The sequence below is a fragment of the Budorcas taxicolor genome, chromosome 18 (assembly GCF_023091745.1).
Source record: "Budorcas taxicolor isolate Tak-1 chromosome 18, Takin1.1, whole genome shotgun sequence".
NCBI lineage: Eukaryota > Metazoa > Chordata > Mammalia > Artiodactyla > Bovidae > Budorcas > Budorcas taxicolor.
The window spans coordinates 65693516-65720194 of record NC_068927.1 but is presented as its reverse complement, the minus strand read 5'-3'; the positions used below and the strand labels follow the sequence as shown (position 1 = coordinate 65720194).

The 26679-nt window shown below is 49.9% G+C and overlaps 2 protein-coding genes and 3 pseudogenes across 2 annotated transcripts; all 5 read right to left on the bottom strand.

Annotated features, from left to right (window-relative positions):
* Positions 1-387: 387 nt before the first annotated feature.
* On the bottom strand, positions 388-3687 carry LOC128062832 (zinc finger and SCAN domain-containing protein 5B-like; annotated as a pseudogene).
* Positions 3688-5987: 2300 nt separating this feature from the next.
* On the bottom strand, positions 5988-8957 carry LOC128062839 (zinc finger and SCAN domain-containing protein 5B-like; annotated as a pseudogene).
* Positions 8958-11294: 2337 nt separating this feature from the next.
* LOC128062863 (protein FAM32A-like) lies at positions 11295-11633 on the bottom strand. Its single transcript, XM_052655296.1, has one exon. The coding sequence runs from the start codon at positions 11631-11633 to the stop codon at positions 11295-11297; it is 339 nt and encodes a 112-aa protein (XP_052511256.1).
* A 6396-nt stretch (positions 11634-18029) lies between these two features.
* On the bottom strand, positions 18030-21328 carry LOC128062831 (zinc finger and SCAN domain-containing protein 5B-like; annotated as a pseudogene).
* Positions 21329-23631: 2303 nt separating this feature from the next.
* LOC128062838 (zinc finger and SCAN domain-containing protein 5B-like) lies at positions 23632-26603 on the bottom strand. Its single transcript, XM_052655272.1, has 4 exons — positions 26226-26603; positions 25733-25939; positions 24654-24807; positions 23632-24278 (listed from the first exon to the last, which is right to left on the bottom strand). The coding sequence occupies exons 1-4, from the start codon at positions 26601-26603 to the stop codon at positions 23632-23634; spliced, it is 1386 nt and encodes a 461-aa protein (XP_052511232.1).
* Between the last annotated feature and the right edge of the window lie 76 nt (positions 26604-26679).

The following is a 26679-nucleotide window of genomic DNA, read 5'->3' as shown; positions in this document are numbered from 1 at the left end:
GATCCTCTTTTTCATCTGGCCACCCTGCTAGGAGCATCCTATTTTACAATTAAATCTTCCCTAATGGGGGGACAATCAGCAGTGACCTCAGTTTCACAAAGAAGTACTGAAAACTAATGAGACCTGCATTCACTGAAAGAACACCACAAAGCCAAAACTTATCACAAAAACACAGGCTACACTAAAGTAGAAAACAAAATCTGAAGGGAAAGGTAGGTCATCACTCAAAGATTCGCCTAGTTCATGTGAATGGAACCCCATTGGGTTCCAGTATGATCGTGAGTTCTTCACGTCACCCTTTCATTGTATCACCTGAGTGACAAATAATCCCGAATTTCCTTCTAGGAGCAGAAGGCACTTGGACCTGATGGTGGGGTCTTGGGTGAATCATTTGGAATGGATTTTCTGGTGGCGTTTGAAAGTCCCCAGCTGACGGAAGGCACTGTGACACTCGGGGCACACGTAGGGCCTGACCCCAGAGTGGGTGCGTCGGTGAACGTTGAGGTTCCCTCGGTGGCTGAAGGCTCTGTCACAGTGCTCACAGAGGAAAGGCTTCTCCTGGGTGTGGGTCCTCTTGTGAGCTCGCAGCGTGGAGTCGTGGGTGAACTTCTTGAGGCAGAGATCACAGCTGTAGGGCTTCTCGCCAGTGTGGATCCGCTCGTGAACCCGCAGGTCCGAAAGCTGTATGAACCCTTTGGCACAGATGTCGCACTGAAAGGGCCTCTCTCCTGTGTGTGTCCTCTGGTGCAGGGTAAGCTGAGATTGATAAGGAAAGCTCTTTTTGCACACCCTGCATTCACAGGGTGCCCGACCCGGGGTTTCTGCTCCCTCAGGAACACTGGTGGGTCCCACGGTGCCAGATGAACCAACGGAATGGAGCCCAAGCTGTCCTGAGAGCTCTCCTTGGTCCAAACACGTGGCTGCTTCCGGACGCTCGTCTTGGCAAGTGGGGCTGCTGTCCCGTTTCCTTAGGACGTGTCCGCGATTCTTCAGAGGACCTCGTCTGGATCCACTCGTAGTGGAAACGTCTCCCTCTGGAACACAGGAGGAAAGGGTTCAGGAGCTACATTTTATCATTATTACTTTTTTAAAATATAAATCTATTTTTTTTTAATTGGAGGTTAATGACTTTACAATATTGTATTGGTTTCACCATACATCAACATGAAATCTGCCACAGCTATACTCATGTTCCCCACCAGGAGCTACATTTTAAATATCAGTTCCTTCTTCAGGATTTTCCTGTCTCCCTACGCTCCCAGAATCCGCTGAACGAGATTCAGCGCCGCATTCAACAAGGAGCATCTCCTGTGCTGCCCGCCTCACTGGGACCCTGATGTTGGCTGAGAAGTTCCCATCACGCAACCCAGCTAAGAGCTCAGACTGTGCGACTCTGGGACGCTGATGATGGAGAAGCTTGGCACTGGACAATGGTCTCCACCCCACCCATCCACGGATGGCGATGCAGGCTGCCCGGTCCCTTGCCACCATGGGCAGGAGCCGCTAAACTGCTGAATTCCATGGTTTTGAATACTCACCAGGACCCTTCAGAAGTTCAGGTTCTTGAGAGAGAAGGGTTTTTGTCTCTCCCCTGTCTTCCAGCAGGTCCTTCTCCAAGTTCTCCCTGGGCATCTGACCCTCCAGCTCACCTGTTTCAGGAACAGTCTCTGGCGAGAGAGCTCTCTGGTCCTGACAAGGGACAAACAAGCAGAGTCAGTAACCCAGCTACCTTAGTCCGTGGAAGACTGGTTCCTGTTTTCCCATCTGCCTCGTATCTTGATCTAGGACTCCACCTTTCTTAATGTCATTTTAGGGGATATGCCCTGACTTCTTCTGGTCCACCCCATCACCCTGATTGATAATCATCTCCTGATACTCGAGACTGTCCTGGATCTATACAGACTGCATCTTGCAATCAAATCAGGACATCACAGTTGGCACTCTGACTTCTCTATGCATAGGTCTCTCCAAATCATGCCCACTTCTGCCTGCCCCTGACTCTGGAGGGAAAGAAGTCTAGGTCCAGCAGCTCTCTTGACTCCATCATTGTTGGAGACTTTGCCTGGATTCATCTTTGTGATGGTGGTTACCCGATACATAGGAAGAAGATGACTAGTACTCTTGGTCTCTACTCCATGCAAGTCAATAGCATCCCTGCCCATACCCAACCTTATTTGAACAGATCAACTGTCTTCCATTCATTCTTCAATGTCTTAAACTGAAAGTGTTAGTCGCTCAGCTGTGTCTGACTCTTTGCAACCCCATGGACTATAGCCGCCAGATTCCTCTGTTCATGGGATTCTCCAGGCAAGAACACTAGAGTGGGTGGCCATTCCCTTCTCCAGGGGATCTTCCTGACCCCGGGATCAAACCCACGTCTCCTGCATTGTTGGCAGATTCTTCACCATCTGAGCCACCAGGGAAGCCCAGTGTCTACTGGGGGGCAAAATGAGTCCAGTTTGGAGTCACTCCTTCAGTTGCAAGGAATGATCATATTCTGAAATATAACGTGCCCCTGGGGGAAGGGGCCGTGGGCAAATCAGCTGTCAGTGCATTCACCTGTAGCAAACTGAACCTAGCATCATGTCAGGAAGACAGGACCTTCTCCCCACGCCTAAGACTAGAAGCTTTCATGGCAGAGGGACAAAGATGGATTATCTTCATTCTCACACTGACTAGAAAAAATGCCTAGGAACTGAATGCATGCACGGGAATTCCTGGAAGCAATGGGTCCATTCCTATCCTTTGCCAAATCTCCCGAGTACTCCAGCAGCCACACCCACCTGACTCTCTTTTACCTGCTTCCAATCTCTCGCCGGCTCCCTAGACGGGTCCGCGGCTCCTGGCAGATTCTGCAGCTCTTGGCTTCCCTCCTGGCCATCCTCTGGAGGTATGACCCTCACGGGGGGTTGGGGCTCCCCACACGGGTCACTCTCATCATCCATGTCGCCGGCCTTGGCTTCAACCACCCCAGTATCGGGATCGCGCACAAGATAATTCTGCCCTTGTATGCAGACTGTGGTCTGTGAGGGGAGAAATCAATCAAGATCAGTCTCTATAAGACCTGGAATGTAGCTTTCGGGCATCCAATGGCATTGACAATAGACGCTCACATTTGGTGTAAACGATCTACGTCCTTCGAATTGAGACAGCCAAAAATATGTCCCAAATTGCCCACGTGTGGACTTCTCTCACCTGCTTGGGAGTCACTGACACAGAGCCAAGCCCTCAGGTCCTATCTTGTGATCCCTGCAGCTTGCAGCTGTCTGCTCGCCCCACACCCATCACTGAGGTCCTACTCACCCATTTCTTGGGTCTCTGCTTGTTTCTCAGCACATCCTCCAGGTCCTTGCAACTCTGCACCCCACTCTCTTTGAGCAGGACCTGGCACTCCAGGGGCATGCAGACCATGAACTGCTCCAGCACCAGCCTGTCCATCATCTGCTCCTTGGTGTGAAGATCCGGCCTCAGCCACAGATGGCAGAGTTCACGGAGTCTCCTCAGGTCCTCAATGGGGTCAGATTCCTCCGAGCTGCTAAAGGTTCTGAACCGGACGTGCCAGGTTTCCTGGTCACACTCTGAGTTTTCCATGAGTGTGTCTTGGGGTGGCACGGACGCTGGTGACTCTGCCCCAGGGCTGTCTGTGATGTGTCCACAACCCTGAAAAATTGTCTGGTCCTCAGCCATATGGATGGAGGACATTTCCAGTAGGACTCTGAGCAAATGCTTCTAGAAGTGGGTGCCCAGTTGACGCCTATGGAAATGGATTTCCTCTGCTTTTCCTCAGCATTAAAGTCACTGTGTAGCAGTCTAGGGAGGAAAAAAAAAAAAAAAAGAAACAAATGGGTTTCATTTTGTTCCACCCTTGCGTCTCCCCTACATCCGAGTATTGGACACCATTGCCCGACTCATTCAATATTTCATAAAACTGTCTGGTCAGAAGTGACCATAAGGCTTCCTTGGTGGTCCAGTGGCTAAGAATCTGCCTACCAATGCAGAGGGACATGGGTTTGATCCCTGATATGGGAAGATACCACCTGCCTATGAGCCCGTGCTCCACAACTCTTGAGCCTGAGAGGGGCAACTACTGAACCCAAGCTCTAGACTCCCGGCTCTGCCATGGGAGAAGTTGCTGCAATGAGAAGCCCATAGCCCTCAGCTAGAGAGTAGTCCCCACCAGGTACGACCAGAGAAAGCCCTCACAGCAAAGAAGACCCAGCCCAGCCAAAATGAAGGAATTAAAAAAATTTTAAAGTAGTAATAACTATATATGTAGTTTCTAAATGGCGATAGGGTCACTGCTCAGACACCCTTGAAGAAAACGAGCCACCTCACAGCACCACGTGTGGAAACATTCTCCTCCCCTCACAGAAGAGCTCGATTAACCCTTGTTCATGTGGGGTTAGAGGAAGATCTCCTGTCACAAGTCTCCCAGCTAATGCAAGATGAGCAGAATGCCAGACCTTTCTGAAACCCACCCGTGTGTCCTCATTTCTAAGCCTTCTCCTTGGACGTGCCCACTCATCACTTACCCCTTCGAGGTTTCTTGCCTTCAGCCTCCTCAGGTCAGGGACTGGCTCTCAAAGTGTGTCTGGAGCCGAAATGTCTGTATTTATAGAGAGTTGGGTGAAACTGCAGGGGTTTCTGGCCATAACCTCATCATCCCAGTGATTGGATAAAGGGCATGGAAAGAACCACTTTGGATAATCTGGGTAGATTCAGTTTCCTGTGGAGACTCCAACAGGAAGAACCATTAGAGAGGCCACCATATTGGTTTGGTAGTAAACGTTCTCGTATGTATTTTATTTATTTTAGACTTCATGGATGGCATTTCTTGGGGAAACAGATTGATTTTCCTGATCTAATGAATTTTTTCTCTCTGCTTGGAAACAGTGAGGCAGTCCAATAACTGTAATCCGATGGTTGTAATCAAATTGGGTTACCTAATCTTGTCTCTTTCCTCATAAGTCATCAGAGAATTTTGTCGAAAATCAGCTGATGAGATCAACTGTAAGAAGCCATTTCAGAGAGGCATCACAGAAACCAGAGGTTGTACACCACTAGGGAAAAAGAAGGCAATGGCATCCCACTCCAGTGCTCTTGCCTGGAAAATCCCATGGGCGGAGGAGCCTGGTGGGCTGCAGTCCATGGGGTCGCTAAGAGGAGGACACGACTGAGCAACTTCACGTTCACTTTTCACTTTCATGCATTGGAGAAGGAATTGGCAACCCATTCCAGCGTTCTTGCCTGGAGAATCCCAGGGACGGGGGAGCCTGGTGGGCTGCCGTCTTCGGGGTCACACAGAGTCGGACACGACTGAAGCGACTAAGAAACAGTAGCAGCAGCAGGGGAAAAGAATGTCACTTATCAATTTAAGAAGCCTTCTTTTTCTAAATACCTAAGGAAGCAGTATGCAAACTAGTACAAAGGGAACATATCTCAACATAATGGCCACATAGACAAAACCACAGCCATCACCTACTCTGTGTAGCAAAGTCTTAGAAGAGAAAAGACACAGCTCTTTGATAGAAATGTATTTCTTTATTTGACATTTAACTTTCACTGGTGATCCTGTATTTAATCTAGCCGTCCTGATAGGAGCATCCTATTTTACAAGGAAATCACACCTGATAAGAAGGCAGTCGGCAGTAGCCTCAGTCTGATGATGAGGTACTGATAACCAGTGAGACACAGCTTCAAGGGAAGAACAAGAACACAAAGCAAAAACATGTAAGAAAACCATAGTCTCACATCATAAGGCAATTATCCTCCAATTGAAAATAAACAAATGAAAAAGAAAACTATACTCTATAGAAAAGTAGAAAGTCAAATATCCTAATTCACACGAATGGAACCCCACTGGGTTCCAGTATCCTCCTAAGCTCTTCGCCTGACATCCACACTTTGTATCACACATGTGACAAAACATTCTAAATTTTCCATTTAAAACAGAAAAGACCTGGCCCTGAGGGCAGGGTCTGAGCCAGTCATTTGGAATGGATTTTCTGGTGGCGTTTGAAAGTCCCCAGCTGACGGAAGGCACGGTGACACTCGGGGCACACGTAGGGCCTGACCCCAGAGTGGGTGCGTTGGTGAACGTTGAGGTTCCCTAGGTGGCTGAAGGCTCTGTCACACTGCTCACAGCAGAAAGGCTTCTCCTGGGTGTGGGTCTTCTTGTGAGCACGCAGTGAGGAGTCGTGGGTGAACTTCTTGAGGCAGAGATCACAGCTGTAGGGCTTCTCGCCAGTGTGGATCCGCTCGTGAACCCGCAGGTCCGAAGGCTGCATGAACCCTTTGGCACAGATGTCGCACTGAAAGGGCCTCTCTCCTGTGTGTGTCCTCTGGTGCAGGGTAAGCTGAGATTGATAAGGAAAGCTCTTTTTGCACACCCTGCATTCACAGGGTGCCCGTCCGGGGTTTCTGCTCCCTCAGGAACACTGGTGGGTCCCACGGTGCCAGATGAACCAACGGAATGGGACCCAACCTGTCCTGAGAGCTCTCCTTGGTCCAAACACGTGGCTGCTTCCGGACGCTCGTCTTGGCAAGTGGGGCTGCTGTCCCGTTTCCTTAGGACGTGTCCGCGATTCTTCAGAGGACCTCGTCTGGATCCACTCGTAGTGGAAACGTCTCCCTCTGGAACACAGGAGGAAAGCGTTCAGGAGCCACATCAGAAGTATCAGTTCCTTCCTGGGGACTCTCCCCTCTCTCTCTGCCCTCCCAGAATCTGCTGAAAGAAGAGATTCAGCACCATATTTATCAAGGAGCATTTTCCATGGTGCCAGCCTCATTGGAACCATCCCTAATCTTCGCCACACACTTCCCATCGACCAAACTACCTGAGTCTCGCTGATGAAACACTCTGGAACATTGATGACGGAGAAGGTTGGCACAGGAGAACCAACTCCTACCCGGCCCCAACACCAAGGGATGGAAGTGCTGGGCACCCCTTCCTGGACATCAGTGGAGGCAGTCATTACCTCCTGTGGTCTCCAAGTGTTTAATACTCACCACCATCCTGCAGAAGTTCAGGCTCTTGAGGCGGAAGGGTTCTTGTCACTCCTGTGTCTTCCAGCAGGTCCTTCTCCAAGTTCTCCTTGGAGGGCATCTGACCCTCCAGTTCACCTGTTTCAGGAATGGTCTCTGGCGGGAGAGCTTTCTGGCCCTGACAAGGGGCAACCAAGCAGAGTCAATCCCACTGCCTTAGCCCATGGCAAGCTCTGCCTCCTCTTTCCCCACCCCCCTAGTACCCTGATCTAAGACTCCAGCTTTCTGAATATCAGTTTGGGGGATATGCCCTGACTGCTTCCCATCACCCTGACTGGCAGTCCTCTCCTGATTCCCATGACTGTCCTTGATCTATACCGACCACCTCTGGCAATCAAGTCCAGATTTCACAGCTGGCACTGCCAACTGTCTTGCACATATGTCTCCACCTCATCTCAAATCCTCCCTGCCCCTGACTCTGCAAGCAGAGGACTCTGGCTCTAGGGCTCCTGACTTCACCACTTGTTGATACGTTGCCTGGATTTGTCCTCCTCATGGAGGGTGGCCTGGGGCACAAGATGATAAGCAGTATAGCTGGTCTCTATTCATGAGAAATCCGTAGCATCTCCTCCCCCGATTCACGCTGCCAAAAAATCCACTCTCTCCAGACATACTCCAAAATCTTCTGGGGCGGGGCGGGAATGACTCCAACTGGGAATTTTTTATTCAATTCAATATTCAATTCAATTTACAATATTCCCCAATAGTAAGTGCCTCTGACGAAATCAATCATGGGTAAAACAGCTCTGAGCCCATTTACGCCTGACGAACTGACCCAGCACCATCCCGTGGAAACAGGACTCCTCTGTCCTCGTGCTTATGGCCACAAGCTTCCATGGTGAAGCACTAGGAAAGATGGGTGAGTCTTCATTCTCACACTGGCTGGAAAACGGCTGGGCATGGAATGCAACCATGGGAATTCCGGCACGCAGTGGGTCCATTCTTGTCCTTTGCCAAGTTCTCCCAATTACTTTCGCAGCCACGCCCACCCGACCCTCTTCAACCTGCTCCCAGACTGCAGGTCAAGACATCACACTCACCTGCCCCCTCGACAGGTCCCTGGCTCCTGGCAGATGCTGCCCGTCTTGGCTTTCCTGCTGGCCCTCGTCTGGAGGGACGACACTGACTGTAGACTGGGGCTCCCTGGCTCCGTCTCCCCCATCGTGCCCCTCACTGACCTCAGATCCTAACATCTCAACATCCGAGACTGGCATCAAAAAATCCTCACCTTGGACACGGACTACAGTCTGTAGAAATAAATCAAATAGGATCTGTCTGCCTTCACAGGATCCAAAAAGGCATTCATTGCGTATCCCAGCCTAGGAGCCCACCTCCTGGAAATGACATTTGAAAGAGCAACACCCTCAAAGTGAGGACCGACAGAAACATCTCCCGTGACGCCACAGGCAAGCGCGCACCCCTGTGGGAAGCACTGATTTCGAGCCAAGCCCTCTGGTCCTTCTGCTTCATCTCCCAGCTCGCAGCCCATCTTCCCACCGTTCCCTCTCTCACAGGGTCCCTAGGGTCCTACTCACCCACTTCTTCAGTTTCTGCTTATTTCTCAGCACCTCCTCCAGATCCTTACAAGTCTCGGCACCACTACTTCTGACTAAGACCTGGATCTCCGGCGGCATGCACAGCACGAACTGCTCCAGCACCAGCCTGTCCACCATCTGCTCCTTGGTGTGAAGATCCGGCCTCAGCCACAGACCGCAGAGTTCACGGAGCCTCCTCAGAGCCTTGATCGGGTCGGATTCTTCCGAGCTGCTGAACCTTCTGAAGCGGACGCGCAACTCTTCAAGGGCGGAGTCGGGCTTTTGCCTTCCGGTGTCCTGGCGTGGCGCAGACGCTGGCGACTCTGCGCCGGGGCTGTCCGCGAGGCGGCCACGAGCCCCTGTCTGGTTCTCAGCCATACTGACTGCAGAGTTTTCAGTAGGACTCTGGACAAATGCTTCTAGAAGTGGGTGCCCAACTGACCCCGATACACAGGACCTTCCTCTTGCTTTTCCTCAGTAAGAGATTCAGTATTCAGAAGTATGGGGGCAAAAAAGAAAAAAAAAAAGAATGCAGCCAATTAGTTTATTTTCATCCACCCTACCATCCCTCAGCCCAATACTGGGCATGAGTCCCCCTGCAGTATTTCATACCAGGGACAAGAATCCATTCTATTCTCCCGACATCCATCTTAGAGTACAACAAGAAACTGCGTAGTCAAAAATGTCCCCAGGGCAGTGCTTAAAAGCCCTTGTTGAAAAAATGAACCACACCACAGGACCCCGTGGAGTGCGGAAACGACCTCATTCCCCGAAGCGTTCCACGAATGAACCACGGTGTATGTGTGGCCGGAGGGCGGTCGCTGGATTTCACACGGTCTCTGAGCGAATGCAAGGTGAACAGAAAGCCAGGACTTAGTGAAACCCACTTCCACGTGCCCTGACTTTCTCGCGTTCTCTTTAGACAGTCCCCATCAATTACCTCCTTGAAGCCTTCTCGCCTGGGTCCGCCTCAGCTGGGGACTTGCCCTCGAACTCGGCAGGCGGACAAGCGTCTCCCTGCAGCGGGAGGCGAGGCCGCACTTCCCGGCCTCTTGCCCAATCAGCGCCTGGATGGCGTAAGGGCGGGGCAAACACCATCGACCCTCCCGCTTTCCTCGATGACCAGGGATTCGCTTGCCCTTGGAAACTCGCTCGGGAGAAACCACGATGCGCTAAGGAGGCCTCCACAGTGGCTGAGTGATCCATTCTGTGTATTGTTGCTTGGTTTTGCGCTCGGCCAAGCAGGGAGGCGCGTTGGATCTCAGTTCCCAGACCGCGGAAGGAAACCACGCCGCCCGCAGCGGAAGCCCCGAGTCTCAACCGCTGGACCGCTGGGGAAATGCCTCGGTTTCTTTTCGGATTTTATTTATTTGGGACTTTGGGGGTGGTTTTGCGGTGAACGGATTGGTTTTAATGATCTCGTGAATTTTTTGTCTCACTGCCAGGAGGGTTTGACAGAGTCAGGGACATGATGGTGGGAGCCAGATGGGTTTGACTCCTCTCTGTTCCTGAGAGAGAAGTCTTAAAAGGGTTTTCTAAAATCAGCAGATGAGCCAAGGTGTGAGAAGAACCGACTTCTAAGCAGCCTTTTTGAAGACTAGAAGTTGCCCACCAATAGGAAAGAAGAGTGACACCTATCACCTTCGGAAGCCTTCCTGTCTCTAAACACCTCGGGAAGAAATACCCGAACAAGTATGGAGTGAGTGAATCTATCTCAGCATAATAACAGCCATGTAGGCAAAACCAGGGCTATCACCTATTCCATGTAGAAAAGTCTTAGAAAATACGCAGAGCACTCTTTGACAGAAATGTGTTTATTTGAAATTGAAATTCCACTGGAGAGCCTGGCCTCTGCGCCAGGAGGGTGCAGTTTTACAGTGACGTACCGCCTAGCAGGAAGGCGGTCAACAGTAGGCTCACTTTCGTGATGAAGTACGGGTAACTAATGAGACGTGCTTTCAAGAGAATAACAAAACAAAGCAAAAACTTAGTGAAACAGGCTACACTAAAGTGGAAAACAACATCCGAAGGGAACCATAAGCCATCACTCAAATATCCCCCTCATTCACTGAATGGAACCCCCCTGGAGCCAACATCCTCCAAAACTCTTCACGTCATCCACCCTTTGTGTACAGAATTGACAAATCATTGTGAATTTCCTTCTTGGCGCAGAAGGGACTTGGACCCGAGGGCAGGTTCCTGGGCCAACCATTCGGAATGGGTTTCCTCTGGGGATGACAGAAGCCAGGGATCGGAAGGCCAGTGACACTCAGGCACACGCAGGGCTCGAGCCAGAGTGTGAACACGGAGGTTCCCATTGTGTTGAAAGCTTTGTCACAGTGCTCAGAGCAGAAAGGCTTCTCTTGGGTGTGGGTCCTCTGGTGAGCAAGCAGCGTGGAGTCGTGGGTGAACTTCTTGGGGCAGAGATCACAGCCTAGGGCTTCTCGTCCTCGTGGGTCTCCTGGTGAACACACAGGTCCAGAGGCTGCATGAACCATTGGACATGGATGTTGCTTTTTTTTTTTTAATTTAGAGTTAAAGAGCCATCTCTCTTTATTGCAGTTCCAGAGTAAGGGCCCATTACTTTGATAAGCACGGGCTCAGCAGAAGGCTCGAGAGGATGTGTGTAAAAGAATGTTTCCAAAGGCTCCAGAGGTGACCCCAACCCTGCTTCCTGCTTCCCCTGGACAATAGTCCGTCTCCTGGGTGGGGCAGCTACTTGGTCCAGCTGACTTTGGGGATGTCATAGTGCTCCGTGAGCGTGTCCAGGTGTCTGTTGAAGTCCTCCACTCTCTGCTTGTGGAATGTGGATGCTTTCTTCAGGACCCTCTCCATCTGTCGCGTCTCCTGCACCTTCTCAAAGGCCACCTGGGCTGGGGTCCGCTTGTGAAGGTGGCGCCTCAGCTCCTCCTCCTGGTTCTCCTGGATTTTTCCCATCGTTTGCAGGAGTTTTGCCTTGTCTCTGTCCTTTTTCTTCTTCCGCTTGGTCACGCCAAGCTCTGGGACTCCTTTCAGCTTCAGGGGTCCCTTTTGGACCTGCTCATAGGCGTCCATGCTGCCCATCTCCGGATTCGGATTTCTAAATGGACAAAAGTGGGGGGTCCGTTTTCTCAAATGGAAATTGGGACAGTATCGTTCTCTACTGTAGATCCGGGAGGTTCTCTCTGTGCAGGTTAACACAAATGAATGCAGACGAACATCTCTGCTTAGCCCAGGGGGCCGAGGTTCAGAAAGCCTTGTGGAATAATTGCACCACACCACATCATGGAGGGTGGCAACACTCTCCCCCCTCACAGAGAGCTCCGGCTCAGCCATGGTTAATACAGAGTTTAAGGGAGACCCACTGCTTTCACAAGGTCTTTGAGCTGATGCAAGGTGAGTAGAAAACCCAGCCTTCTGAAACCCCCCACCTCTTTCTGTACTGATTCCCAAACCTTCTCCTTAGACGTTCTCACTCATCACTTACCTCCTTTGAGCCCCCTTGCTGTCAGCTTCCACAAGTCCGTGACTGGCTATCAGAGTGTGTTGGGGGCTGAAACGTCTCTATTTATAGAGAGCCGGGGGAAATGGCAAGGTCCCTGCTTGTTACCCCATCAGCACAGTGATTGTGTAAGGGTGGGTCAACCCATTCATATGACCTCATTCTAGATAATCCAATTTATCCATGGATCCAGTTTCACACGAGCACTGAACCAGGAAAAAACACAATTTATCAAAGAGGCCTCCATGGTGGTTTTGTGGGAGACTTCTCCCATAGCTCAGTTGGTAAAGAGTCCACCTGCAGTGCAGGAGACGCTGGTGTCATTCCTGGGTCAGGAAGATCCGCTGGAGAAGGGACAGGCTACCCACTCCAGTGTTCTTGGGCTTGCCTTGAGGCTCAGCTGGGAAGGAGGTAAAGTGGGAGTCTTTCAGTCAAGTCCCACCCTTTGTGACCCCGTGGAGATACATTCCATGGAATTCTCCAGGCCAGAAGACTGGAGTGGGTACCGTTCCCTTCTCCAGCCCAGGGAGCGAACCCAGGTCTCCCGCATGGCAAGCAGATTCTCTACCACCAGGGAAGCCCAGGCTCCTCTTGGCAGGAAGGTTGATTTTCCTGGTCCAGAAAGTACTTTCTCATTTGCCTGGAGAGTTGGAAGGAGTCACGGCATAGGTATCTGACAGTTCTAACCAGTTTGGGTCACCTACGTGTCCCTGGTGGCTCAGTGGTAAAGAATCTACCTGCCAAGGCAGGAGGCGTGGGTTCACTCCCTGGGTTGGGACAATCTCTCGCAGAAGGAAATGGCCAAGCCACCCCAGTTTTCTTCCCTGGAAAATTCAATGGCCAGAAGACCCTGGTGGGCTACAGTCCATGGAATGGCAGAGTTGGACACAAGTGAGCGACTAAACAGCCCTTTATAAATTCCGCATGTAGAGATCTCGGACAAGGTCAGAATCCTGTATGTTCTGTAGGGAATGTGCCACATTTCGGGTTGCAGTCTGGCTTTTCAGTAAGTACATTTTGGTGTGGCACAGACACTGGTGGTTCTGATTAGGGGCTGTCTGGGACTATTCCAGGACTTGACAAAAAATGTACATTCTTTAACCATAGTGACTGAGGAATTTACTACCAAAATGTCGAGCACGTGCTTCTAGACGCCCATGACAAATTCACCCGTATGTAAAGGGATTTCCTCTACCTTTCGTTAGCAACGTATTCACTTTTCTGAAGAATGGGGACAAAAGATAAATGAACAGCATTAGTTTCATTTTATTCCACCCTTCCATCTCCTCTACATTCCTCATCCCAAACCCCATACCATTCCCTCACGGGTACAATATCTCATATTGAATGGACATTAGTCCATCCATCATTCTTCTGACATCCACCTTTCCAGGAAGAAAAGGTTCAAATGTCTGAATGGCTCCCTAGATTTTGACTTCTGTAGTCTGGGACTATGTTGTTCTTTGCTGTACTTTCAAGAAATTTACAATGTGTGAGACTCCTCAAATGGATATTAACAGCAATGCCAGGTTTTACATTATTTGGTCAAGACAAGCCATCAGGCAAGGCTCTCAGTCATGATTCTTCTGGGGAAAAAAAAATACGAGGAAGACTATTTAAACACTGAATTCCATGTAATATAGTGACGTTGGAAATATTCAGCAAAGATTGTCCACCCAAAACATTTCCTTGCTGTCACCAGGGTATTTGTTAGCTCGAAGGAAGGGATGCACAAAAGGATCCGAAGAAAATAAAGTTCCTCATCAGATACTTGTTATGGTCATGAAACACGCAACGTGCAATTTTGCCTCTTTTATAAAGTGTACAATCTTGTTCCACCACGTTCGTTCACAATTTTGTGCAACTGTCAATTTTGTCTACTTCTAACTTTTTTCATCACCCCAAGAACAAAATGTGAATCATGAACAGTCCCTCCCCATTCTCTGCCCACCTTCCCCCTTACCCTTGGCATTCCATTCATCGACTTCTTGCATCTATGGGTTCAGTTCCGTTCAGTCGCTCAGTGGTGTCCGACACTTTGAGACCCCGTGAACTGCAGCACATGAGGCCTCCCTGTCCTTACCACTCCTGGAGTTTACTCAAACTTTTGTCCATTGAGTCAGTGATGCCATCCAACCATCTCATCCTCTGTTGTCCCCTTCCCCTCCTGCCTTCAATCTTTCCCAGCATCAGGGTCTTTTCAAATGAGTCAGTTTTTTGTATCAGGTGGCCAAAATATTGGAGTTTCAGCTTCAGCGTCAGTCCTTCCAATGAATATTCAGGACTGATTTCCTTTAGGATGGACTGGTTGGATCTACTTGCAGTTCAAAGGACACTCAAGAGCGTTCTCCAACACCACAGTTCAAAAGCATCAGTTTTCTGCAGCTCAACTTTTTTTAAGTCCAACTCTCACATCCATACATGACTACTGGAAAAACCATAGCATTGACTAGATGGACGTTGGTTGGCAAAGTAATGTCTGTGTTTTATAATATGCTGTCTAGGTTGGTCATCACTTTTCTTCCCAGGAACAAGAGTCTTTTAATTTCATGGCTGCAGTCACCATCTGCAGTGATTTTGGAGCCGCCCCCTGCCCCCAGAATAAATTCTCTCACTGTTACCACTGTTTCCCCATCTATTTGCCATGAAGTGATGGATAGGACCGGATGCCATGATCTTAGTTTTCTGAATGTTGAGTTTTAAGCCAAGTTTTTCACTCTCCACTTTCACTTTCATCAAGAGACTCTGGTTCTTCTTGGCTTTCTGCCATAAGGGTGGTGTCATCTGCGTATCTGAGGTTATTGATATTACTCCTGGAAATCTTGATTCCAGCTTGTGTTTCATCCAGCCCAGCTTGTCTCATGATGTACTCTGCATTTAAGTTAAATAAGCAGGGTGACAATATACAGCCTTTACGTACTCCTTTCCCAATTTGGATTCAGTCTGTTGTTGCAAGTCCACTTCTAACTGTTGCTTCCTGACCTGCATACAGACTTCTCAGGAGGCAGTTCAAGAAGTCTGATATTTCTGTCTAAGGATTTTCCACAGTTATTGTGATCCACGCAGTCAAAGGCTTTGGCATAATCAATAAAGCAGATGTTTCTCTGGAACTCTCTTGCTTTTCCAATGATCTAATTGATGTTGGCAATTTGATCTCTGGTTCCTCTGCCTTTTCTAAATCCAGCTTGAACATCTGGAAGTTCATGGTTCATGTACTGTTGAAGACTGTCTTGAAGAATTTTGAGCGTTACTTTGCTAGCGTGTGAGATGAGTACAATTGTGTGGTGGTTTGAATATTCTTTGGCATTGCCTTTCTTTGGGATTGGAATGAAAAGTGACCTTTTCCAGTCCTGTGGCCACTGCTGAGTTTTCCAAATTTGCTGACATATTGAGTGCAACACTTTCACAGCATCATCTCTGAGGATTTGAAATAGCTCAATTCGAATACCATCCCCTCCACTAGCTTTGTTCATAGTGATTCTCCCTAAGGCCCACTTGACGTGACATTCCAGGATGTGTGGCTCTAGGTGAGTGATCACACCTTCGGGATTATCTGGGTCATGAAGATGTTTTTTCTATAGTTCTGTGTGTTCTTGCCCCCTCTTCTTAATATCTTCTGCTTCTGTTGGGTCTATACCATTTCTGTCCTTTATTGAGCCCATCCTTGCATGAAATGCAAGGCAGGCTCCTCTCCAGTCTGGGCACAGGCTTCTCACTGCAGTGGCCCCTCTTGTGTGTAGCCCAGGCTTTCCGGGCTCTGGGCTTCAGTAGTGGCGGCTCCCAGTCTGAGTGGTTGTGTCGCGTGGCCTTAGCTGCTCTGAGGACTGGGATCTTCTCGGGTCAGGGATGGAACTCGTGTCCTTTCATTGGCAGGCACAACCTTTACCACCGAGCCCCCGGGGAAGCCCTATTATTCATTTTTCTTAACTAATACTTAACTGCATCTGTGTTTTGAAGTCTTATTCATATTTCATCATATTAATTTCTTGTGTTTATTCTTCGATAATGGTTCTAATACCCGTGTTTCTGAAGAGACCCAGTCTTTATATTCTATATTGCTTCTTTGAATTAGTTGCCTCCTACTTGGGCCTGTAAGTTAACATCCTTTTAAACAGAAGAAGGCAACAGAGGATGAGATGGTTGGGTGGCATCACCGACTCAATGGACACGAGTTTGAGCAAACTCCCAGGAGATAGTGAAGGACAGGGAAGCCTGGCATGCTGCAGTCCACGGAGTTGCAAAGTGAAAGAAAGTGAAGTGGCTCTTTGTCATCCCATGTAGGCCACCAGGTTCCTCTGTCCATGGGCTTCTCCAGGCAAGAATACTGCAGTGGCTTGCCATTCCCTTCTCCAGGGGATCTCCCGACCCAGGGAGCAAACCCACGTCTCCTGCATTGGCAGGCGGATTCTTCACCACTGAGCCTCCTGGGAAACCATGAGAGAAGCTGCCACAATTCTGAGAACTGACCCGAGAAATGAAAACAAACGGACCCGGAACTGAAGGTTAACTGTATTTACAACAATCAAGCTGACACTGATCAGACCAGTGATGACCAGTTTCAAGATGATTGTCAGAGCTGACTGTGCTGTTTCTGCCTGTAGCCCCTTCCCTCCATCTGTAAAAGCTGTTGCTCACTAAGTGTCCGGGGTGGGAGGTGGGGGCAGTCAGCCATTGGACAGACGTCTGCCCTGCCCTCCACAGTTGTTGGAGAAGGACATGGCACCCCACTCCAGTACTCTTGCCTGGAAAATGCCATGGACGGAGGAGCCTGGTAGGCTACAGTCCACGGAGTCGCAAAAAGTTGGACATGACTGAGCGACTTCCCTTTCACTTTCAACAGTTGCTGGCATCCAGAATAATGCTGGATCTCCTTTCCCCCAACCTGGCCTCTGTATTGGCTTTTGAGTGGCGAGCAGCCAGACGCCAATATCTATTAAAATATCAGCCTTGAGTTTGCTGCCCCCAACAAATTCCCAGGCTAATTAATAGAAGAAAACGCTGGTTCCTTGAAAAAAAAAACAAAACTTTATTATCTCCATTCTGCTCCAAATGACCTGTCTTCATTTCTACTGGAGGAGAGCCAGGTGGGATGAAAGAGTGCTACCTTGAAGAATCTTTTCAAGCCAAGACACCCTGGACTCTCAGTGTTCAAATGGGCATTAATCTTACATCACCTAACTGTCCATAATCCCAAGAGAATGCAGTCACTTTAAATGCTCGAATGGCTGCTCAGGCGCTTCAGGCGTGTCCGACTCTTTGCAGCCCAGCAGACCATAGCCCGCCAGGCTCCTCTGTCCGTGGGACTCTCCAGGCAAGAATACTGGAGTGGATTGCCATTCCCTTCTCCAGGGCATCTTCCTGATCAAGGGATGGAACTTGGGTCTTCTGTGCTGCAGGCAGATTCTTGACCCCTGAGCCACTGGGGAAGCCTTACAGAGGGAAGGTATCTCCACAAAATAATGGGCATGTACCAAACCGCAGCTATCATCTACTCCATATAAAAAAATCTTGGAAGGGGAAATACAGAGGACACTTCTTTGACAGAAGTGTCTTTGTTTATTTGAAATTTAGATTTCACTGGTGATCCTCTTTTTCATCTGGCCACCCTGCTAGGAGCATCCTATTTTACAATTAAATCTTCCCTAATGGGGGGACAATCAGCAGTGACCTCAGTTTCACAAAGAAGTACTGAAAACTAATGAGACCTGCATTCACTGAAAGAACACCACAAAGCCAAAACTTATCACAAAAACACAGGCTACACTAAAGTAGAAAACAAAATCTGAAGGGAAAGGTAAGTCATCACTCAAAGATTCGCCTAGTTCATGTGAATGGAACCCCATTGGGTTCCAGTATGATCGTGAGTTCTTCACGTCACCCTTTCATTGTATCACCTGAGTGACAAATAATCCCGAATTTCCTTCTAGGAGCAGAAGGCACTTGGACCTGATGGTGGGGTCTTGGGTGAATCATTTGGAATGGATTTTCTGGTGGCGTTTGAAAGTCCCCAGCTGACGGAAGGCACTGTGACACTCGGGGCACACGTAGGGCCTGACCCCAGAGTGGGTGCGTCGGTGAACGTTGAGGTTCCCTCGGTGGCTGAAGGCTCTGTCACAGTGCTCACAGAGGAAAGGCTTCTCCTGGGTGTGGGTCCTCTTGTGAGCTCGCAGCGTGGAGTCGTGGGTGAACTTCTTGAGGCAGAGATCACAGCTGTAGGGCTTCTCGCCAGTGTGGATCCGCTCGTGAACCCGCAGGTCCGAAAGCTGTATGAACCCTTTGGCACAGATGTCGCACTGAAAGGGCCTCTCTCCTGTGTGTGTCCTCTGGTGCAGGGTAAGCTGAGATTGATAAGGAAAGCTCTTTTTGCACACCCTGCATTCACAGGGTGCCCGACCCGGGGTTTCTGCTCCCTCAGGAACACTGGTGGGTCCCACGGTGCCAGATGAACCAACGGAATGGAGCCCAAGCTGTCCTGAGAGCTCTCCTTGGTCCAAACACGTGGCTGCTTCCGGACGCTCGTCTTGGCAAGTGGGGCTGCTGTCCCGTTTCCTTAGGACGTGTCTGCGATTCTTCAGAGGACCTCGTCTGGATCCACTCGTAGTGGAAACGTCTCCCTCTGGAACACAGGAGGAAAGGGTTCAGGAGCTACATTTTATCATTATTACTTTTTTAAAATATAAATCTATTTTTTTTAATTGGAGGTTAATGACTTTACAATATTGTATTGGTTTCACCATACATCAACATGAAATCTGCCACAGCTATACTCATGTTCCCCACCAGGAGCTACATTTTAAATATCAGTTCCTTCTTCAGGATTTTCCTGTCTCCCTACGCTCCCAGAATCCGCTGAACGAGATTCAGCGCCGCATTCAACAAGGAGCATCTCCTGTGCTGCCCGCCTCACTGGGACCCTGATGTTGGCTGAGAAGTTCCCATCACGCAACCCAGCTAAGAGCTCAGACTGTGCGACTCTGGGACGCTGATGATGGAGAAGCTTGGCACTGGACAATGGTCTCCACCCCACCCATCCACGGATGGCGATGCAGGCTGCCCGGTCCCTTGCCACCATGGGCAGGAGCCGCTAAACTGCTGAATTCCATGGTTTTGAATACTCACCAGGACCCTTCAGAAGTTCAGGTTCTTGAGAGAGAAGGGTTTTTGTCTCTCCCCTGTCTTCCAGCAGGTCCTTCTCCAAGTTCTCCCTGGGCATCTGACCCTCCAGCTCACCTGTTTCAGGAACAGTCTCTGGCGAGAGAGCTCTCTGGTCCTGACAAGGGACAAACAAGCAGAGTCAGTAACCCAGCTACCTTAGTCCGTGGAAGACTGGTTCCTGTTTTCCCATCTGCCTCGTATCTTGATCTAGGACTCCACCTTTCTTAATGTCATTTTAGGGGATATGCCCTGACTTCTTCTGGTCCACCCCATCACCCTGATTGATAATCATCTCCTGATACTCGAGACTGTCCTGGATCTATACAGACTGCATCTTGCAATCAAATCAGGACATCACAGTTGGCACTCTGACTTCTCTATGCATAGGTCTCTCCAAATCATGCCCACTTCTGCCTGCCCCTGACTCTGGAGGGAAAGAAGTCTAGGTCCAGCAGCTCTCTTGACTCCATCATTGTTGGAGACTTTGCCTGGATTCATCTTTGTGATGGTGGTTACCCGATACATAGGAAGAAGATGACTAGTACTCTTGGTCTCTACTCCATGCAAGTCAATAGCATCCCTGCCCATACCCAACCTTATTTGAACAGATCAACTGTCTTCCATTCATTCTTCAATGTCTTAAACTGAAAGTGTTAGTCGCTCAGCTGTGTCTGACTCTTTGCAACCCCATGGACTATAGCCGCCAGATTCCTCTGTTCATGGGATTCTCCAGGCAAGAACACTAGAGTGGGTGGCCATTCCCTTCTCCAGGGGATCTTCCTGACCCCGGGATCAAACCCACGTCTCCTGCATTGTTGGCAGATTCTTCACCATCTGAGCCACCAGGGAAGCCCAGTGTCTACTGGGGGGCAAAATGAGTCCAGTTTGGAGTCACTCCTTCAGTTGCAAGGAATGATCATATTCTGAAATATAACGTGCCCCTGGGGGAAGGGGCCGTGGGCAAATCAGCTGTCAGTGCATTCACCTGTAGCAAACTGAACCTAGCATCATGTCAGGAAGACAGGACCTTCTCCCCACGCCTAAGACTAGAAGCTTTCATGGCAGAGGGACAAAGATGGATTATCTTCATTCTCACACTGACTAGAAAAAATGCCTAGGAACTGAATGCATGCACGGGAATTCCTGGAAGCAATGGGTCCATTCCTATCCTTTGCCAAATCTCCCGAGTACTCCAGCAGCCACACCCACCTGACTCTCTTTTACCTGCTTCCAATCTCTCGCCGGCTCCCTAGACGGGTCCGCGGCTCCTGGCAGATTCTGCAGCTCTTGGCTTCCCTCCTGGCCATCCTCTGGAGGTATGACCCTCACGGGGGGTTGGGGCTCCCCACACGGGTCACTCTCATCATCCATGTCGCCGGCCTTGGCTTCAACCACCCCAGTATCGGGATCGCGCACAAGATAATTCTGCCCTTGTATGCAGACTGTGGTCTGTGAGGGGAGAAATCAATCAAGATCAGTCTCTATAAGACCTGGAATGTAGCTTTCGGGCATCCAATGGCATTGACAATAGACGCTCACATTTGGTGTAAACGATCTACGTCCTTCGAATTGAGACAGCCAAAAATATGTCCCAAATTGCCCACGTGTGGACTTCTCTCACCTGCTTGGGAGTCACTGACACAGAGCCAAGCCCTCAGGTCCTATCTTGTGATCCCTGCAGCTTGCAGCTGTCTGCTCGCCCCACACCCATCACTGAGGTCCTACTCACCCATTTCTTGGGTCTCTGCTTGTTTCTCAGCACGTCCTCCAGGTCCTTGCAACTCTGCACCCCACTCTCTTTGAGCAGGACCTGGCACTCCAGGGGCATGCAGACCATGAACTGCTCCAGCACCAGCCTGTCCATCATCTGCTCCTTGGTGTGAAGATCCGGCCTCAGCCACAGATGGCAGAGTTCACGGAGTCTCCTCAGGTCCTCAATGGGGTCAGATTCCTCCGAGCTGCTAAAGGTTCTGAACCGGACGTGCCAGGTTTCCTGGTCACACTCTGAGTTTTCCATGAGTGTGTCTTGGGGTGGCACGGACGCTGGTGACTCTGCCCCAGGGCTGTCTGTGATGTGTCCACAACCCTGAAAAATTGTCTGGTCCTCAGCCATATGGATGGAGGACATTTCCAGTAGGACTCTGAGCAAATGCTTCTAGAAGTGGGTGCCCAGTTGACGCCTATGGAAATGGATTTCCTCTGCTTTTCCTCAGCATTAAAGTCACTGTGTAGCAGTCTAGGGAGAAAAAAAAAAAGAAAGAAACAAATGGGTTTCATTTTGTTCCACCCTTGCGTCTCCCCTACATCCGAGTATTGGACACCATTGCCCGACTCATTCAATATTTCATAAAACTGTCTGGTCAGAAGTGACCATAAGGCTTCCTTGGTGGTCCAGTGGCTAAGAATCTGCCTACCAATGCAGAGGGACATGGGTTTGATCCCTGATATGGGAAGATACCACCTGCCTATGAGCCCGTGCTCCACAACTCTTGAGCCTGAGAGGGGCAACTACTGAACCCAAGCTCTAGACTCCCGGCTCTGCCATGGGAGAAGTTGCTGCAATGAGAAGCCCATAGCCCTCAGCTAGAGAGTAGTCCCCACCAGGTACGACCAGAGAAAGCCCTCACAGCAAAGAAGACCCAGCCCAGCCAAGATGAAGGAATTAAAAAAAATTTAAAGTAGTAATAACTATATATGTAGTTTCTAAATGGCGATAGGGTCACTGCTCAGAAACCCGTGAAGAAAACGAGCCACCTCACAGCACCACGTGTGGAAACATTCTCCTCCCCTCACAGAAGAGCTCGATTAACCCTTGTTCATGTGGGGTTAGAGGAAGATCTCCTGTCACAAGTCTCCCAGCTAATGCAAGATGAGCAGAATGCCAGACCTTTCTGAAACCCACCCGTGTGTCCTCATTTCTAAGCCTTCTCCTTGGACGTGCCCACTCATCACTTACCCCTTCGAGGTTTCTTGCCTTCAGCCTCCTCAGGTCAGGGACTGGCTCTCAAAGTGTGTCTGGAGCCGAAATGTCCGTATTTATAGAGAGTTGGGTGAAACTGCAGGGGTTTCTGGCCATAACCTCATCATCCCAGTGATTGGATAAAGGGCATGGAAAGAACCACTTTGGATAATCTGGGTAGATTCAGTTTCCTGTGGAGACTCCAACAGGAAGAACCATTAGAGAGGCCACCATATTGGTTTGGTAGTAAACGTTCTCCTATGTATTTTACTTATTTTAGACTTCATGGATGGCATTTCTTGGGGAAACAGATTGATTTTCCTGATCTAATGAATTTTTTCTCTCTGCTTGGAAACAGTGAGGCAGTCCAATAACTGTAATCCGATGGTTGTAATCAAATTGGGTTACCTAATCTTGTCTCTTTCCTCATGAAATAAGTCATCAGAGAATTTTGTCGAAAATCAGCTGATGAGATCAACTGTAAGAAGCCATTTCAGAGAGGCATCACAGAAACCAGAGGCTGTACACCACTAGGGAAAAAGAAGGCAATGGCATCCCACTCCAGTGCTCTTGCCTGGAAAATCCCATGGGCGGAGGAGCCTGGTGGGCTGCAGTCCATGGGGTCGCTAAGAGGAGGACACGACTGAGCAACTTCACGTTCACTTTTCACTTTCATGCATTGGAGAAGGAATTGGCAACCCATTCCAGCGTTCTTGCCTGGAGAATCCCAGGGACGGGGGAGCCTGGTGGGCTGCCGTCTTCGGGGTCACACAGAGTCGGACACGACTGAAGCGACTTAGCAGCAGTAGCAGCAGCAGGGGAAAAGAATGTCACTTATCAATTTAAGAAGCCTTCTTTTTCTAAATACCTAAGGAAGCAGTATGCAAACTAGTACAAAGGGAACATATCTCAACATAATGGCCACATAGACAAAACCACAGCCATCACCTACTCTGTGTAGCAAAGTCTTAGAAGAGAAAAGACACAGCTCTTTGATAGAAATGTATTTCTTTATTTGACATTTAACTTTCACTGGTGATCCTGTATTTAATCTAGCCGTCCTGCTAGGAGCATCCTATTTTACAAGGAAATCACACCTGATAAGAAGGCAGTCGGCAGTAGCCTCAGTCTGATGATGAGGTACTGATAACCAGTGAGACACAGCTTCAAGGGAAGAACAAGAACACAAAGCAAAAACATGTAAGAAAACCATAGTCTCACATCATAAGGCAATTATCCTCCAATTGAAAATAAACAAATGAAAAAGAAAACTATACTCTATAGAAAAGTAGAAAATCAAATATCCTAATTCACACGAATGGAACCCCACTGGGTTCCAGTATCCTCCTAAGCTCTTCCCCTGACATCCACACTTTGTATAACACATGTGACAAAACATTCTAAATTTTCCATTTAAAACAGAAAAGACCTGGCCCTGAGGGCAGGGTCTGAGCCAGTCATTTGGAATGGATTTTCTGGTGGCGTTTGAAAGTCCCCAGCTGACGGAAGGCACGGTGACACTCGGGGCACACGTAGGGCCTGACCCCAGAGTGGGTGCGTTGGTGAACGTTGAGGTTCCCTAGGTGGCTGAAGGCTCTGTCACACTGCTCACAGCAGAAAGGCTTCTCCTGGGTGTGGGTCTTCTTGTGAGCACGCAGTGAGGAGTCGTGGGTGAACTTCTTGAGGCAGAGATCACAGCTGTAGGGCTTCTCGCCAGTGTGGATCCGCTCGTGAACCCGCAGGTCCGAAGTCTGCATGAACCCTTTGGCACAGATGTCGCATTGAAAGGGCCTCTCTCCTGTGTGTGTCCTCTGGTGCAGGGTAAGCTGAGATTGATAAGGAAAGCTCTTTTTGCACACCCTGCATTCACAGGGTGCCTGTCCCAGGGTTTCTGCTCCCTCAGGAACACTGGTGGGTCCCACGGTGCCAGATGAACCAACGGAATGGGACCCAAGCTGTCCTGAGAGCTCTCCTTGGTCCAAACACGTGGCTGCTTCTGAACGCTCATCTTGGCAAGTGGGGTTGCTGTCCCGTTTCCTTAGGACGTGTCTGCGATTCTTCAGAGGACCTCGTCTGGATCCACTCGTAGTGGAAACGTCTCCCTCTGGAACACAGGAGGAAAGGGTTCAGGAGCCACATCTGAAGTATCAGTTCCTTCCTGGGGACCCTCCCCTCTCTCTCTGCCCTCCCAGAATCTGCTGAAAGAAGAGATTCAGCACCATATTTATCAAGGAGCATTTTCCATGGTGCCAGCCTCATTGGAACCATCCCTAATCTTCGCCACACACTTCCCATCGACCAAACTACCTGAGTCTCGCTGATGAAACACTCTGGAACATTGATGACGGAGAAGGTTGGCACAGGAGAACCAACTCCTACCCGGCCCCAACACCAAGGGATGGAAGTGCTGGGCACCCCTTCCTGGACATCAGTGGAGGCAGTCATTACCTCCTGTGGTCTCCAAGTGTTTAATACTCACCACCATCCTGCAGAAGTTCAGGCTCTTGAGGCGGAAGGGTTCTTGTCACTCCTGTGTCTTCCAGCAGGTCCTTCTCCAAGTTCTCCTTGGAGGGCATCTGACCCTCCAGTTCACCTGTTTCAGGAATGGTCTCTGGCGGGAGAGCTTTCTGGCCCTGACAAGGGGCAACCAAGCAGAGTCAATCCCACTGCCTTAGCCCATGGCAAGCTCTGCCTCCTCTTTCCCCACCCCCCTAGTACCCTGATCTAAGACTCCAGCTTTCTGAATATCAGTTTGGGGGATATGCCCTGACTGCTTCCCATCACCCTGACTGGCAGTCCTCTCCTGATTCCCATGACTGTCCTTGATCTATACCGACCACCTCTGGCAATCAAGTCCAGATTTCACAGCTGGCACTGCCAACTGTCTTGCACATATGTCTCCACCTCATCTCAAATCCTCCCTGCCCCTGACTCTGCAAGCAGAGGACTCTGGCTCTAGGGCTCCTGACTTCACCACTTGTTGATACGTTGCCTGGATTTGTCCTCCTCATGGAGGGTGGCCCGGGGCACAAGAAGATGATAAGCAGTATAGCTGGTCTCTATTCATGAGAAATCCGTAGCATCTCCTCCCCCGATTCACGCTGCCAAAAAATCCACTCTCTCCAGACATACTCCAAAATCTTCTGGGGCGGGGCGGGAATGACTCCAACTGGGAATTTTTTATTCAATTCAATATTCAATTCAATTTACAATATTCCCCAATAGTAAGTGCCTCTGACGAAATCCATCATGGGTAAAACAGCTGTGAGCGCATTGACCCCTGACGAACTGACCCAGCACCATCCCGTGGAAACAGGACTCCTCTGTCCTCGTGCTTATGGCCACAAGCTTCCATGGTGAAGCACTAGGAAAGATGGGTGAGCCTTCATTCTCACACTGGCTGGAAAACGGCTGGGCATGGAATGCAACCATGGGAATTCCGGCACGCAGTGGGTCCATTCTTGTCCTTTGCCAAGTTCTCCCAATTACTTTCGCAGCCACGCCCACCCGACCCTCTTCAACCTGCTCCCAGACTGCAGGTCAAGACATCACACTCACCTGCCCCCTCAACAGGTCCCTGGCTCCTGGAAGATGCTGCCCGTCTTGGCGCTCCTGCTGGCCCTCGTCTGGAGGGACGACACTGACTGTAGACTGGGGCTCCCTGGCTCCGTCTCCCCCATCGTGCCCCTCACTGACCTCAGATCCTAACATCTCAACATCCGAGACTGGCATCAAATAATCCTCGCCTTGGACACGGACTACAGTCTGTAGAAATAAATCAAATAGGATCTGTCTCCCTTCACAGGATCCAAAAAGGCATTCATTGCGTATCCCAGCCTAGGAGCCCACCTCCTGGAAATGACATTTGAAAGAGCAACACCCTCAAAGTGAGGACCGACAGAAACATCTCCCGTGACGCCACAGGCAAGCGCACCCCTGTGGGAAGCACTGATTTCGAGCCAAGCCCTCTGGTCCTTCTGCTTCATCTCCCAGCTCGCAGCCCATCTTCCCACCGTTCCCTCTCTCACAGGGTCCCTAGGGTCCTACTCACCCACTTCTTCAGTTTCTGCTTATTTCTCAGCACCTCCTCCAGATCCTTACAAGTCTCGGCACCACTACTTCTGACTAAGACCTGGATCTCCGGCGGCATGCACAGCACGAACTGCTCCAGCACCAGCCTGTCCACCATCTGCTCCTTGGTGTGAAGATCCGGCCTCAGCCACAGACCGCAGAGTTCACGGAGCCTCCTCAGAGCCTTGATCGGGTCGGATTCTTCCGAGCTGCTGAACCTTCTGAAGCGGACGCGCAACTCTTCAAGGGCGGAGTCGGGCTTTTGCCTTCCGGTGTCCTGGCGTGGCGCAGACGCTGGCGACTCTGCGCCGGGGCTGTCCGCGAGGCGGCCACGAGCCCCTGTCTGGTTCTCAGCCATACTGACTGCAGAGTTTTCAGTAGGACTCTGGACAAATGCTTCTAGAAGTGGGTGCCCAACTGACCCCGATACACAG